The sequence below is a fragment of the Falco cherrug genome, chromosome 6 (assembly GCF_023634085.1).
Source record: "Falco cherrug isolate bFalChe1 chromosome 6, bFalChe1.pri, whole genome shotgun sequence".
NCBI lineage: Eukaryota > Metazoa > Chordata > Aves > Falconiformes > Falconidae > Falco > Falco cherrug.
In genome coordinates this window covers 45,103,812-45,121,031 of record NC_073702.1, presented here as the reverse complement: position 1 = coordinate 45,121,031, position 17,220 = coordinate 45,103,812, and the positions used below count along the sequence as shown (strand labels likewise).

The window sequence follows — 17,220 nt, the reverse complement described above, 5'->3', positions numbered from 1 at the left end:
AAGTATTGTATGTTACATACGGTACGATAAACCTCAGGAAGGTACTGCTGTGCAAGGTCAGGTGGAAAAGGATGGCTGCCATCCACCTGCACGCTTGCAACACTGAGCTAAGCGGAGTCCAGCTCTCCCGTGACTCTCAGCTTGCTGAATTGAATGCCCATAACTTACTACCTGCAGAGACTCCAAACAACTGAGAAAAATGCTAAATAAGCAGCAATATCAACTATAGTAACTGCATGAACCACAACGCTGGACACAAAGACAATACAAAGATATCATTCACTGTCTGGTGATTTGGTTTCCAGATCAGAGCCAGTTTTACTACAGGAATAACGTTCTCCTCACATCGTCAGCAGAATAGCTGCAGAGAGATGAGAACTGCCTAACAGGACTAAAGAGCAACCAGCGCTTGCTAAGGGTGTGTGTGGGGGGGGATAGCAGGAGAAGCACGGGGGAAGGTGATGGCTTTTACCACTTCAAATGGCAAATTGTACTCCATAAATAAACCCCACATTCTGCAGCTCCAGGGAAACCAAAAGCATAAATGCCATGACAGCCTGGCAAAGGCTGCAGTCCATCCAACGACTGCTTCAAAAGCACTGCTAAAGACATTTTTAGCAAGGAAGCAGATTTGAGTATGATTTATTATTGCTAAAAAACACATGACTGTTAGCAGACAATTATAAACGTTACTCAAAGGTATTATTGGAATGAGAAACACCAAGTTCTCCCCACAGGAGGTCCTGTTAGGAAGGGACTGAAGGGAATACAGAAGCTTGTAAAAATGTTATTTCCAGCAGTGAAACATTCTCAGAGAAGAACTTCAGCATCCAAATATCCTTTCGTTCATAACATTATATATGAAGTGTGGTGGACGCAGAGCCCTGGCTTCACTTAAAGAAACAGATGGAAGATCTTCAAATCTTTAGGGCATCTTTCTTTGATTACATAGGTCCTATTTAAGCTTTGCAGAAGTGGGGTTGCAGGAAGTGAGCGTCAGTTTAAGCTGAAGTCAAAACAACAATATTATGAAAAAAGGGGCAGAGAATCCAAGTTCTGGATAAGCAGAAAAGTAGAAAAAATACTCTTGTGGTTATTTCTGATCACCTTTTACGATACCGATATGCAACAGCAGATAATATTTGGAAGACACCGGTTTAGGTCAGCCTCTACACTTTCATATCCTAATGTTTGTATTTGTCCAAGGGAGCTTAAGTAGAGATGCTGAAAGAAAAAGCATCAAGGGCCAAGCGGCACGCCGCTAGCAAACGCCACCCGTAAGACACACACCGACCGCCTGCTTTTAAAAAAAAACCCCGTGGCCGCGTCCGCCACCAGGTGTCAATGTGGTAGCGCTAGAATCAGGGCTGGCTGCTGCAGGGCTGACATCGCCACCCCCAGCCCCATCTACCCGCCTGAAGCCCCCCGGCAGGGGCTGCCCTCACTCTCCCTCTGGGGGCAGCACCCCGGGGGGGTGGGGGGGCAGCACCCCGGGGGGGGTGGGGGGGCAGCACCCGTGCGTTGGCCTCGCCAGGGCAGCCACGCCACGGAGGCTCCCGCAGGCTGGCAGAGGCGCATGTGCCCGCCGGGAAGGCTCCGCCACTTTCTAGTAGCTTCGCCCGCGGAGCCGAGACACCCCAAAGCCGGGCAGCGGCACGGCCCCCTAACTCCAGTGTGTCCAATGTTCCAGCAGCTCTGCAGCGCCCGCCACAGCTTGGATGCTCCTAGGAGCCACGGCGCTGTGTCACACGGGGGAGCTGAGCCGAGCAGCAGGGCCGCTTAACACGCTCCAGAAAGGGGAAATTTCACAAAATCCACCCTTTATTCCATCTTTTTATTCCCCCTCCACCTGCGGCTTGGGCCACGGCTGCCCTGGCGCCGGTGGCTCAGGATTTACCTTGGCCAGGACCCAGGCGCCGCTGCCAGGCTTCCCTTTCAGGGCAGCAGCCCTGGGAAAGTCACTCGGGGTTAAGTTTAGAGTTCCAGGTTGGCACATTCTTAATGCAAGCCAAAAATAAGTGTGAATGGGGATCAATTTTATGAATTTGCTGAGCTGCCAATTATATTTTAAAGCTGAAACTTGAAACTAGGTTTGTCAATTGGGTAAGTATCACAGCCAACCCTTAGACAGAAATTAATTGGAAAAACACTTTCTCTTCGAGCCCAGAGAGCATTGTCTTACAAACGTTATCTCGAAAGTCTTTCCAGGTGTACTTTGAACATTACTGGTCAATCTGAGCACAGGGGATTTTAACTAATTAAGATTATTATCTTGTATATGTGTCAATCAAGGGTTAGAGAGATATACAACAAGTATTCCAGGCATCCAATTGTAAGGCAGCATTAAGTAGGAGGGGAGAATAAAAAATAAGCTTCTTCCAAAGTAATTCAAGATGCCAGGCTCCTATTGCATTCCTTTTACACCTTCTTTCGGTTCGTTTCTGGGGAGCAGGGCACCACCGCTGTACAGTTGCCCGAGGCCAGGTAGCTGGGCACCTCCATACCAAATTGCAGTTCTCCACCAGCCGGGTGGAGGCTGGATGTGCAACACAGCACATGCAGGCTTGAGCTCCAGCTACTTGTAACCTGCTTGCAGCCTTGTTTCTAACCTCCTTGCCAGAGGCACAGGTAGCCCCCGCTTAGGTCCAGCTATCGCATCACTGGTGCGGCAGCAACCCTGGCTTGAAGGCAAGACTCTTTGAGCCTCCTGATGGAGCCTGGATTTGCCCATGGGCCAGCAGGTGATTCCCAGTGCTGTGCCATCAACCCTTCATTTATTCAGGCCTGCTTTAAAAACTGCATCTGTGGTGCTCAGTTCTTGGCTTTCAGGGCTCAAAATGTAGTCTTCTTTATATTTTGGAGAATGCAGTTCATCCCATTTCAAAGCAGAGTTGCATCATAGCAATTAGCAGTAATATTACAAAAGTTACATATGCTTTCTAGACTCTGCTGTTCAGAACAGGAATCTGTAAAAACAAGACACCCCCCTCCTTCTTGCACAACTTCCAAAGCAAATCTATGAGGTTAAGATTTATGTATGTTACATCACACTGATACAGAGCTGGGACTTGCAAGGACCCACAACGCAGGCTGCACACAGGGTTTTGCTGGAACATCCCCAGGAGTGCTGCTGTGGCCCTGCCTGGATATGCTGCTCTTCAGTACGTGGCATCCGAGGTGCAGGGTAGTTGGCACTGGAAGCTGTACACAGCTGAAAGCAAATGTTCCCCCAGGCTGGCCTTGACATGTTTCAGAACAAAGCAGGAAACATTGGCTCCTCTCCTGCCTGCTCAGGGTCCAGACAGCTCTATATGGGGTTAAGAGTACAGTAAAACATTGCCAGCTCAGGGCTGACTCAGCAGCTCCTGTGCAGTGCATCAAGCCCTGCACCATCAAACACACCAGCAGGACAGTCAAGAGAACGAGAAAAATACAGTTTGGGATCTACCCATACCATGGTATAACAACTCCTCACAACACTACAGCCTGCTCCAGCCTGGAAAGGGCTAAAAAGGCAGGGAAAGCAAATTCCATCAACCCAGATATCAGAGGCTGATGAAAAAACATCTGAAAAAGGTCAGTGAGTGCGCTGGCTTACGTTACTGCTTGAGGACACGCAGAGAGAACCAACCGTGCCTGTATCCTGACAGCTGGCAGGCACTCTCTCAACCCCCCCAAGTAATACATCCAGAAGCAGCCACCAAACTGCAGGTACAGAGTGCTTTTGTAGCCAACTACAATACAGCAGGGTTTCAGGGTGGAGGACACCACGGAAAGCAAGCTCTTTCCAACGGGAGCAAGGGCTCTTGCTTTAAAGGATCACACAGCAGTTGCTAACAGATGATTAACAGCAGACAAAGCAAGCCTCTGAGCAATCCCGCTTTTGCCACCTACCTCAGAGGCCCTTATCCACAATTTCTTCACTGGTGTGTTTGACTCATTGGTCTATTTTAAGTTTGGAGTTAAATGCTTTTTTAAAAAAAAATGAAAAGACAGACAAATAGGTTATGGCAGCAACAGCATAATCCAGTTGTGCTGTGAAAATGAGCTGTGTCACCTGAGACCTGGCTAGAGTCATACAATTAGTATTCAGAAAAAAGTTAACCAATACTTGATTACACCTTCCTTTTGGCCTCAGGAGCAAAAGCCTTTCCACACCTTTCAGAAAACAGCAGCTCTGACCAAAGGATGGGCAACGCCCAGATTAGCCATTCCCTGTCACCCCTAGGGAGGGTGTGCTATTCCGATGCCACAACACAGGATTCATAGCTCATCAACAGCTCCACAGAGAATGGGAGCATCACCGAGTACCACCCTGTAAACTAGTAATGAAGACGCTTGCAGCTGGCGGGGTGATGCAATCCATGCTCCAAAGCATACTAATGCATTTTGTCTTGACGTCTCATGAGATGAATTTCACATATAAAATGAAAACCTTTAAGCGAGTTGAAATCACCACACGGCAGCCTACCACCTTCTGGGGCAGCACTAGAACTACTAAAAGTGCTTTAAAAACCAAGAGAAGGGCATGGTTGCCATGGGGTGACGTGCTGATGTTCAAGTGAGACCTAGATGCTGATTTCAGGTCTTGAACTAACCCACTGCATGCAATCAAAAATCAACAGGTTCAATCCTAGTATTAGGATGCAGGTACTGGTCCAGGAAAAGAACACAATGAAAAGACAGAAGATTATCATATAAGTGAAAGAAAATGAAAACCAACATGAAGTGTGAGATCAGGAGATGGATGATACAATTTTCAACAAAACTACGCAAAACATACTTTTGCATGTTACTTATCACCACTTCAAACATGGCTAGGCTCTCCAAGTGGGAAAGGAGCTTCCCAAGCACAGCATCTCCTGGCACAGCTATGCCTAACAGTTGTTTTGGGTGCAACTGTAAATCACATGAATGGTAAAGTATTTCTCCCCATCACCCAACCGTACCGTTGCTTCAGGAAGCACTGAGAACTGGAACATAGCACGGCTGCCCTGAAAAATGGCAAAGTATTTTTTCAGAGCAAAACTACTGGTAAGTTTGGAAGGTGGAGCTTGGTGGCTAGGGTCTGGGGCTGGCAGAAAAGCACTGCTGAGATCCACTGGGGCAGCAGCAGGGCCCGTTACAAAAAGGAAAAGCTCCTTTTAGCCGGCTGTTCTGTTTCACATAGTCCAGAGTCCCAGGGCCCAAAGAGAAGCTCGCAGGGACAGAACCCTGGCCAGGCAGCGCAGTGCTTGGTTTCCTTAGGGGTTCAAAAAGCCTAAGCAATTTAAGTATCAAGCTTATCAGAAAAAAACCACGTTACTAATCATTACTCAAGAAGAAAAGCTTTTGTCATGTCCTTCAGCTCAAAAAACACTAACATGGTATTTTCTTTCTCATGTACAGGGTAGCTGTGCCAAGGACAAGGAAGAGTTCCTGAAGCCAAGTTACAGTGTCTTTTCAATTTAAGTACAGCAGCAGCTTAGTTGCACTGGCATAGTATGAACCTCTAGCACACAGCCCCACTTCCTGAAAACCTTAAACATTCAGGAGTGTGGACAGAAGGCACGAAAAGAGGTACGCACCTCCAAATGCTTTCGCAATGGCAGGGGAATTGCACAAGAAACACTGCAAAAATGAGAAAGGTCATACTGCTGCCATGGAACAGATAGAGAAGGACCTGAGCAACTTTCTCCAAACCACCAAGCAAGTCTGTAACACAGGGCCAAACTGCATTCTGACTTCAGGCTGGATGCCTGATGACAGCATCCAAATCTTCTGACGGTTTTCATCTGTAGACTTTGGCTACCAAAGTGATTCTTGCGGACAGAAAAGACACCTCGTTACTCTCTCTTCATAATTGCCTCAGGTATCTCTGTCAAAAGACAGTATTTTCTTTCCTTAGGTCACATTTAAATTTTATTTCTGGCCTTAAAACACAGAGGAAAGGAAAAAGCGCATGAAAAAATACAAGACACATCACAGTTTCAGTCCAGATTTTCACAGTAGCTATCAGAGACTGCAACAAAACATCAGAAATTTGGCTTGAGTGATGGTTCAAATCTCTAATTATAGAGTTGAAAAAGGAAAGCTGAAAAGGCAGAGATCGAGACAGGGACAGAGATGAAGGCAGGCACAGGGAATAGCAAAATCTTGGGTTCACATTCTCTACAACTGCTCAGAGCAGAGCTGCCATGTCACTAGAGCAGAGGATCTTTTAGAAAGCCAGCCAATGACACAGTGATATTGCAGAGATAACGATCACTGTGGTGGTACTGACACCTGTGGCATTTTTACCATTTTTATTTAGTACCTTCTGTGATCCTTTGACTATTTCCTGGCCCCATTCTGCCCCATTAGCAGCACAAAACACTATTGCAACATGAAGACTGGGAGAAAACACGTTACCTTTAGGATGTCTTCACAGGTCATACACGAGAGGAAGCACACAAACCCTAAGGTGGTGGTGTAAATCTTCCAGCAGAAAGAAGTGCTGGACCTGCTGCTCCTTCAATTGCTGCACAATTGTCCCCATTTGCCTTGCCTGTTCTCTCCAACAGGCCCCTTTAGATGAAGTTTGTTTTGGCCAGATGCCTTTTGAGTGGCATTTCACTTTTCCGCAACTGTCCACAGGCTCCCAGTCAACTCCAGCCCCAAAGTAACCAGATGAATTGTAAGTACAATGCATCCAAGTACCTTCCGAATCTTTCTTCTCAACAGCAGCTCCCAGACTGGGTGACAGTAAGCCTCCATCCCAATACTCTAAGACCCTAAGCAGGACATTATGGAAATCTGACTAACACAAAACGAAAAACCGAAAGCAAAACTAAAAAGGTTTTGCATGAAATAAATCCATCCATCCAATTATGTTCTCCCCAGGATACAACACATGAAATGCCAAAAATTAAAAATAATAAAAAAGGGCTGCCCAACTTACAACTAACTACAGAGTTGCTACCATAAGCAGGGTTTGTAAACGAGTAATTTTTTTTTTATATCAGCTGATGAGACATTCCATACATACAAACATTGCTTTGCTTATATTCTTACATCAACATAAAGCCACTATAAAGCTAATACTTCATTTGAAATTTTTTGGCTGGTAATTTTCATAATAAAGTTTTCACTCCATTCTTTTATTTGAAACACGTTTCCTGTCACATCAGAAGGGTATCAATATTCACTAACCTGTTTTGAATTCAATTCCAGACTTACTCCCTTAATTACAATACACCACTTTTAAGAGCTTATTATTGTAGTATGATGGCAAAAAGCTAATCCAGATTTCCTGATGCATTGGCCTTTTTTTCAGACTACAAAGCGTCTATTTTAAGGAACAAGTGTCCACCCTCCAAAACTGTAAAGGCAGAATAACCCATTTTACCTGCAGGCGCCTCTCCTCCGCCGTGGGTGAGCAGCTGTGTAGCAGCCAGACCAGGCACTCCGGGAGCTCGCTTCCCACTGTCCTTTTCTTAGGAGGACCTTATAAACCTTTCCTCGGCACGTAACCAAACGTGCCAAGCACGAGACCCTGGCATGCGATGGAGACATGGCTGTCACACGAGCAGATACACAGCGGTGACACCTGCACATCTGTCATGTCACAGGAAATGGGTGTTGTGATGAACTGTTTTTGCGTACCTCCTATACGGACTGCACCTTCCACTGCCCCTGAGGTGAGCCTGAGAAGTCAGCCATCCTTTCCTGTCAAAAGGCTTGTGAAGCGAATACTCCGATGCTGCTGTTCCTTAACCTTGCTGTTCTGCTGACCCTACTGAGCAGTGTATTGTGCAAGTCTGCAAAGAAATCACGGGATAGAAACATTTGGTCATCGTGCTCAGGAACATAACGCATCAACCAACTCCATCAACTGCCACAAAAACAAGCCTCATGACTAGCTGCGTGTGGTAAAACTCATTTACTTGTACCGACAGACTCCTGAGGTACCACAGACCAAGCACATGATGAGTCTTCCCGGCCAGGCATGCTACGGATGCTATGTCCCAGGCTCCTGACACTAACATTTACAGCCTCTTCTGCTTTGAGGCCTTATGCTTGCCACGTTTTAGTTTGCATGTTACAGTGGGGTGCAAGAACACCACCACCACTTGCTTCTGCATATGAAGAACAAAGGACACAGCATCCCTTAGTCCCCTTCTATGTCTCCATCAGTGTATCTTTTTTCAGCCCTGACCTAAATCACTCGCAATAGGAACTTGAATTTAGGCAAAGCTGATCAGTCACAGGCTGGATGTGGTCTGTTGATACCTACTAAGACAAAACCACGTTAAAAATGCTTAACACACATTTCTTCCACTCATTACCAAATCAACTACATCAAAATCGTACTGGCATCGTGCTCCTGTAAACTGTGTAGAATAACAGCATGTAGTCACAGAATTTAAAGGCATTAACACAATGCATGTGCATTAAAAATATGGAATTAGGTTTATATATAAAAATCCCTAACTGCTCATTTGAGTAGTACCCAAACCAATATGCCACTTTTCTCCTTCAAAATCCATGCTCATATGCAATATGTTAGTGTTTTATTATTTTAAATAAACTTACAAATAATAGGCAGTTTGAACCCACGTAGATAATTTTGGCTCAGTCCTCTGTAACTACACACAGATACCTGCAACAAATCAGTGAAGAGAACGGGACACTGAGAAAAATGCTTGCCTAGCTCATGCCTGCAGCATTGCACTGGCTGGAGACCATTGTGTGTTTGATGAATACATGATTATAACTACTTACACTACTGGGAATTAGTATGTCTAAAGCTTGACTGAAGCAAGCACTTGTGAGTTCTACTAGTGCTGCCTCTGAAGGTGACACTATTTGAGAAGCTCTACTGTAGAAGCAAGCATATCACTGACACCAAACTGCTCAAAGAAAGCCAAATAAAAATCATGGAGAATTGTATCAAAAAAGAAAAAAGTCAAAGTTTAGTGTGACTGCAGCATTCAATGCTCATCATCATTCCCAAGTGCTCCTACAGCACTTATGCTCTTCGTGAAGCCTAAAAGTCCCCAAACATTTCGTACTAACTTCCTGTTCTCTTGCTCTCCAGTAATTTAAGTAAAATATTCAAAGTGTGAGCCTCACCAGGCATTTTGGACTACACAAAAATCAAAGACTGTTCCTCAAAGTTAGCAACAAGAGAGCTATTCAACCAGTCCGGCTTGAAAAAGGAATGCATTGTAATCATTCTACTCTGTACCAACGAAAGGAATCAAGTTTAAAACTAATTTTTATTTCCTGTTCACATTAGGATTTTTTTAACAAATAAGACAAAGTCAAAGCATTTCCTTGCTATTTTAGAATGAAATATTCGTAAGAATTGCCATGGATTCACAAGCTACACTACAGATGCTGTTACTTGACTGTATTGAAAAGTTTCTGCCACTGTTTTATAGCAATGCTCGCATTTTAGAAAACCAAAGTAGTGGCACTGAAAAGGGTGAATATCAGGAAATTTCAATACTTGGCTTTTTTTTTCTTCTTGTTAAATGCTTGTTTAACATCTTTGATCAAGTTCTCCTTTAATTTATGTCCAGGCTTGAATGTACATTCAAGGCAGAGGAATCTGAAGAAATGCAGTACTAATAAGGATACTTTTCTTCCTGGGCATCTACAAAATACACTGAAGGTAAATACTTCAAGATCATAAAATTGACTAAGCTCACACAAATAAAACAGACAGGCACAAATACCAACCATGCAGTTTTAAAATCAATGTATCATTAGCTTGAGACTGAAGATATCAAATGTCACAATCTAAATTTCAGGGGTGACACACACAACCATACTCCTGGGTAACAGAATAGCTCTACTGACTGGAGACCACAGAAGACAAATGTTTTTCTAATTTATCTGGAAAACTGGCAATGCCAACTGAAGGCAGCCCCGCAGAGCTGACGTGACACAGCAGCCCAGTTACCAGCTCTTTGTCTGTTTCACTGCCTGCACTTCTACAGTCATCCCAATTCTAAAGCTTGACTGAGTGATGAGCATTTCACATATTCATGAAAAATAAACAAATAAACAGCAGCACCTCTAAAAGCCAAGAAGCATACTTCTCCCTTCCTGCTAAAGAGTGAAATAATCTATTTGGGGTTGGTTGTTGTTTGGGGTTTTTTTTTTTCCTGTTGTTGATTTTTTTACCATTATAGAGATCCCTAACAAAGACAGTACAGAAACATAGTCATAAATCAGCATCATCCAAGATAAACTACTGATGTTCACAATACAAAGTTTAACCTTACTGCAAATGTTTCATTTTTTGTTATTTATCTTCTATGAGGAAAAAGAAAAAAATTCAGCAGTGAAATTAGTTCTACTTCATCCCTCAAAATCCTACCCTTTAAAAGCATACAGCAGTGATATGCCAATATACTGGTATCAACTTGAAGGAAGGCCTAATGATACACAGGACAAACATAAAGCCCCTGAAGGTAATTTAAAAGTCTGTGAACCAGACAACACTGGAGATGTCATTTCTCTTGTCCCACTATTCCAGGATCAGTTATTGAAAACACTGCCCCATACGCTCATACTAATGCGCTGATGGCTCTGCACAGTTAGCTGGGAGCTAGGATGTAAATTTTTTTTTTCCTTCAGAAAATAACACACAAAATAAATGCAGGGAGAAGATGAATTACGCATTTGATATGATGAGCAGAATTCCACTTCACCTATTTCCCCAAACATGTTTCCCCCCCCCCCCAACTGATTAGTTTTCGTTGTTTGCTTTTTAAAAACAGCTGCCCTCCTCACTCCAAGCATTATTTTCCATACAGCAGATAAAGGCACTTCAGCTGATTAATCTGCATTAAGGAATGTTTTTTATTGGATCTGTAGTTGATCTCTTTATAGATGCCTCCTGAAAGGCTTTTACACAGCATCACTGTGTCTCAGGAAAGCCCAGCTCCACACACCAAATGTCTGTCTAAACAGGGTCCAAGTGGGAAAGACATGTCCAGGAGCACTTCACATCTCATAGCACTATAGTATACACAGCACAAAATACAGTTCAACCATATTAATCATTAAACTGTGCTTACGTTAACAGTACACAAAGTAGATAAACTATTACCTTGGACATAGTGGTTGCCCATTTTGAATCAGAAAAATATTTTTAAAATCATAAACCCTTAAAGCATGAAGTAAAAAGAGCACGTGTCTAGCTTACTAATTATTCATAAAGTGAATGATTCTCTGGTCAGGACACAATCTTGTCAGTGCAACTTTTCAGAATACATTCCTTACGCTCACGGAATTAGAATTTAACAGAATAATACATGGGAGGAAAGACAAGATTCAACAAAACAAAGGCTTAAATAGAATCTCTGGTGGCAAGAAATCTGCCTACTTTTAATACTATTAACGCTTATTGTTCCGTTGAATATTCTGCTGCTCCACAGCATGGAAAAAACAAACAAATCACAAAACCAAACATTAGAATATAATTTTTTTTTTTAATTTTTATAAATAACTTATCTGTTACAAAGGCAGTTTACCCAGCTAAATCACAAAACCATCAACTCAAGATATCCAAATTAGGTTTTATTAATAAACAGGTAAAAACTGATTTGTCAATCTTCACATAGAACTGCAGATGAAGCTGAAAAACAAGGCCTCATTTTATAAACAAAATGCATTGAATGCAAGTGCTTTGGGTCTACTGCCTAATTACCTGGGATTGGCATTTTCTTCCCACATAAAAAAAAAATGCAAAGCCTTCAAAACAAAGGCCTCTGTGCATTCACATAGATCACTTGTAAAACTCCTAATAAAAGTGTCCACTGGCAAATGTTTACAGTGGGTGACAGTCTACTTTGTCTCTTGCTACATTGTTAGCACTCCCTCCAGCCTCACGCTAAGTGCTGCTACATAATTCTTTGCGTGCCGTCTTTCATGCATACTGTACTGGAATTCCATTTTCTTGATCTTGGTTACGTACATCCCCGATCACGTGAATATTTTCCTTAAAAAAATAGATCATCAAAATAAAGAGATGCTTGAGGTTGCTTCAGTGTTCAAGTCTGTTTGATTTCTCTTTTCCAGCCTTTATTTCAGTTGTCCTAAATATTGCTATCCTTGTTTTCTATAAATATGAGACTTCACCACAAAGTCAGGTTTAGAAACCGGCTGCCAAAACAGGAAAGCATTTAAAGTCCTTGAACAAAGCTGTACGATGCTGCTGCTGTTGATTTTGGCACTGTATGTACTTCCCGAATGAATCTCTCTCCAGGAGTCTGCAAGATACCCAGCAGATGAAGCAAGCTTGAATCAGATGCTGATCTGTTGGTGGGTTGAAAGTTTCTTAGTATAAAGTTTCCTCACACCAGACAAAACGCTACCTTGTGTCACCCACCGTAAAACTCAGTGTACAGAGTGAACTATATGCATAATTCTTCCAACTTTTCCTGCATTTTTACCACGCTGCATCTGCAGGTCTTCACAGATCATCAGCATTTACAAGAGCAATGTACAGAATGAGCAGAGGAAAGCTATTTTGTGCATAGTTTCTTATTAATGCTCTTATTTTAAGGCATTGCTTCTCTCAGATAAAAGCTTAAAAAAAAGGGACATGATCGTGCTTAATCACTTAAAGGGAAAAAAGAAAGTTAACAAAAAGACTATTACACTATACATACAGAAGTACAAGAAAATAATAAAGGTGAAGAAAAGAAATCACTTAAAGCAGGCTCTAGAGCTATGTACAGTAGGAAAAGCTTTGGGGTATTTCACTGTGTGTATTGTACAGACAACGCATGCAGTTTTTCCTTTTCATCTTCAGATGTGATTGTACTGATTTCTGGCTTCACAGAGATGTTTTCAGGGAAGACAAGGCAAAGAGTACCACTGATTTGTGAAGTTCTTCCCTTTATCGAAGGCACTATGTGGCAGCAAACAGTTCAAATAGTTAAACCTTGTTCCTTTTAGATCTCCTCTGTGCATGTAGTGTTTCACTGAAAGCTCTGAAAACAAAAACACTAGCACTCTATTCCTTTCCCCTGTCAAAATTCAGTAGTGACACTGGGGCAGAGAAGAGGATGGGCAACACCCAAGCACTGAACATGGTGTGTGTTACTGGGATACTGGTAATACTGTACATGGTTTAGGCAGCTGGCAACCGAGTCTTTCAGCAGATTACCTTTCAGCCGATCAATTTCAACTGCCTGTGACACAACACTGAGGTATTACTAGCTCTGTGGGCTGACATTTAACATTAGCAAAATACCATCTCGTCACACCTTCAATTTTACAAAATCCCACGCATAAATGCTTTTTTTGCCCCCCAATAACTGGGTAGTTCCTTGTACGTTTGTTATGGTTTTATAGAAGGTAACAGGCCTGTTGGCTCAGAAATGCCTGGGCATTTCACACTGTTCACAGCGATTTAAGGCCGGATGATTTAAAAAAGTACAGGCAGTACAACTCCACTGAGCTCCCTCATCTTCATCTGTGTCTGGAACAGTCTTTGGTGTTTTCACAGTGGACCTCTGATCTGTGACATGAAAGAGATAAGATAAGCAGTTACTAACTAAGAACAGCATGGAAAGAATTTTGAGATGATTTTTTTTTCAGTAACTGAGAACTATCTTGTTCCTCCGAGAGCAGCACAGTTATTGCAAGTGACAGAGGCAGCTTTTTACCACCCCCTTCACTAGAGCTTGATTGTAAGTCAGCCAAATGGCACAAGGTGAAACTATAAAAAGCAAGTTTCCCACCCCTTTGCTCTGCCTTCTTCCCTTTTGGTCTCAGTTCAAAGCTGTTGCATGAAAAGGAGATAAAATTCAGAAATTAATCGGCACAGGAAACATGCACAAGATTTATTAGTCTGAGGTCTATGTAGCAGTCTAAAATTTGTTATGGCAAGAAGTAAGTGCTCTGTAACCTTTTGATATATTTAACATTTTGACCCTAGAATGAGTATTAGCAGTTCTTCCTCAAACCAGATAAGCAGACAGATACATTAAGGAAAAATCAATGGTTAGCTCTGTCATGCTACACTGTAATCCTCCCAAGCATACAAGTGCATCTTTTTGCATGATGTGTTAGACAACAACCTTGAACTAATTTAAGAGAAAAGATGAAGAGATGAAAAAGATAAAAAGAGAGAAAAGTGACTTCAGATTAAGGGTTGCCCATTTAGGCAACTGCAACAAAGTCTTCCAGACAATTATTTCAAGTGGAGAACATCTCATTAGCAACTAGCCAATGGCAACCACTGCAAAATGACAGCAACAACATCAAGAAGTACCATGCCACTGATCACAACTGCAAAAGAATAATTTTTCATTATTCTGTGAACAGTGATAATTCTTTTTTAAGTCTCAGCCTATAACATAGTTAAGTTAAAACTTAAAAAATAAAATGAACTGAAAACAAAAGTCAATGGAGGACTACGATACAGCAACAATACTTTTTTAAAAAGAAAGATAAAGGATAAGAGGAACTCAAGAGGTTTAGAAACCAGTTGGAGTTAACTTTGCATTTTCAAGATAGGTTTTACCAAATTACTGAACAGTTAAATTTGTGAGTTCCTAGAAGATGAGTTGATGCAAACGTTAAAAACTACTCACAGAAAACGTATTTTAATTTTTTCTTTGCTAGGTTAGTTTTTATTTACTGTAAAGGGAACTATGTAATTGACAGAACTGATAAATTCTTCATGGTTTGGCTGTAAAATGTATCTAATAGGACTTTGCATGGCTTTAACTTCACTCAGTATTTTCACTAACAGCCTGCATAATGATATAGGACAAAAGATTAAAAATCCTTCTAAGGCATGAAGAACAGTATCAGTCTGGAGGACAAGAAAGTCAAATTCACCTAGACCATTTTGAAATACAGAATGGTCAGAAATCTGTAAGATGAGACTGTGTAACAAGTTAACACACATGACAAGGACCAGTCACATACACATCTGTACTATGTGGAGAACAAAGACTGCACAGAAACATCAGTGGATTTGGTCTGCCTACGGGTCGCACCAAGATGCTGTCGCAAACAGTTAATTTCACTCTCTGCTTTATGTAACATGTAAGAATTATTCTGTTTTGTTTGAGATCCCATTAGGGCAAAAGAATGAGTAACATGCAAAACTTAAAAACAAGCAGAATGTTCAAGACTAACAAATTCAGCAATATTGACTGCCCTATTGGGCAGCATTCCTTTCCTCTTCAACTATCTAAAATTGTATTTAACAATAGCCAGAAGAGGCTCTTATGTAAATCATTAATAAAAATTCTACATAGCCAGGAAGTCCAGTCAGGGTAACCAAACTGAGTTATTCTAATACGTAAATAAATCCACTCTTCACCAAGGACAATTATGAAAATTTCACTATTTAAACAAGTTTCACTCATCCCTAAGCAATCTACCTCTCATTAATTTTTAAAAAAAGATGGATGCTTCCATTTACTTAAAACACCTCCCAACGGATTATCCATCTTCAAACATACCCTATTTAATATACTACTTTCCTGAATGCATAAAAAGAGAAGAGCAAATAGAAGTGTATTACTGCCAATACAAATAAAATGCAAGGTTTGTATGCTATTTCACAATCAACATTTAAACTACATTAACAGAATAGAACTTGATATTAGATGCAAACCACATATTAGTATTACATCAAAATTTTACCAGTATAGTACCTTTGGGTTTTGGTGGCACTGGACCAAGAAATCCAATATTATCATAAAAGTTATGAATAGCGCTGGGATTAAAATGTGGTCCTAAAAATAAAAAAAAAAAAAAAGTGAAGCAGTTTTAAAAATAAACTTGGGTAGGAAAGCGTATCAGGTTTTTTTGGCAGTAATTCTGAAACAGAACTACTATTCATTATCACCTTTTGTATCAAGGTGTCAACAGAGACCCAAGTGAGGTATTAGTGATGTCAACAACACTTGAAAATACTTATTGCCCAAAATATGCAATATCAAGTCTGAAACAGAATCCAGCAGACCAAACTCCTTAAATGTGTTTTCTTCTGCCACTCTTAAATATTTAACAGCATTTTATTAGTAAATTTTACCTGAGACTTTCTAAATTGTAACTATACGGAAAGATATGTGCTATTTACTATGCAGTATATTATGCTTACACTTAATACTTACAAGGAACTCCTGCCTCCAATTTACTGTAACAGAGATACAAAATCACACGTAATCTGAATATTCTATTTAAGGTCAAGTTTTTAGTGCAGCATTACATTCAAGTACACCTGTCTACTTTCTCCTTATCTGCAGGTACACTGAAGAACTTCCATGGCTTTTGAGCGAACTGATCTAACAGCTCACTGCTGCTGGAAGTAGAAAGCACTAGCCCCTTCCCTCTCACTATCTCAGTTCTCCCTTCCTGCGCCTCTCCTCACATCAGCTGCAGCAAGCTTTTCCAGCAATGCAACATTTTTTGCTTGGCTAGTGAGCAGAATCAGCTCTGCAAAGGGTCTAAAAAGCTAACACAGAGCCAGAGCACAGTAAGAGAGGGAAGCAGGAAGAGAGAGGGACCTCTTGCTGGCAGCTCTTGAATTGGCTCAGCTGTCTCAATTTCACCCTCACGACCTAAGGCTGCGTCCCTGCAGACAAGGAAAGTGGAAGGAGGAGAGCACACTGGAAGTCAAAACTGTACTTTCTATTTGCTAACTTGAGACCCTGACTGTAACGCAGAAGTGGAAGACGAGAGATATTGACACATATGCACAGCTGTATCGCTCACAAAACTACTTCTCCCTCTTCTTTGGTGCTCAAATAATCAGATTCCCGCCCCTCCCCTTACTAAATAAATGGCATCACAAGTTTCTCTCTTCTGAGCAAAGTATGAGATAGAAATGACTGGGATTAGGAAAATCATAAAGCCAACAAAAACAGGCTGAGAAGACAACTACTTCCATGGTTTCACTCAAAATGACATGAAGATTTTGCAAACTGTCTATACATTTATAACAGACACTTCTGATAATTGGATACATGCAGACAGTGAAAGAAGAAAGGAAAGACACACCAACATTTACAGTTGCTGATGTACTAAGATATACTGTACCTCTTGCTTGAAAAAGATCAATCTCTTTGGTTAGGCAATCTATGTCTATCTGCAGCTGTCTGTTACAACTTCTTAACTGTTGCATTTCTTCCAGCTGAAAAAATAAATCTGCCTGTTAGACTAATTTTTCCCATTTTATTGCCAGTTATCGTTCATGCATTGGTAGGCAGCATTTAG

The 17,220-nt window shown here is 41.6% G+C and overlaps 1 protein-coding gene across 3 annotated transcripts in view; it reads right to left on the bottom strand.

The window, feature by feature from the left end:
• Window positions 1–11,445: 11,445 nt before the first annotated feature.
• TAB2 (TGF-beta activated kinase 1 (MAP3K7) binding protein 2) overlaps window positions 11,446–17,220 on the bottom strand; it is a 67,438-nt gene continuing 61,663 nt past the window's right edge. For all 3 annotated transcript variants that reach the window (XM_055713673.1, XM_055713674.1, XM_005446575.4), the window contains exons 5-7: window positions 17,044–17,137; window positions 15,657–15,737; window positions 11,446–13,501 (exon numbers count right to left, since the gene is read on the bottom strand). In XM_055713673.1, the coding sequence (XP_055569648.1) occupies window positions 13,356–13,501; window positions 15,657–15,737; window positions 17,044–17,137 (321 nt within the window). In that variant the 3' untranslated portion in view covers window positions 11,446–13,355. The remainder of the gene's footprint in view (window positions 13,502–15,656; window positions 15,738–17,043; window positions 17,138–17,220) is intronic.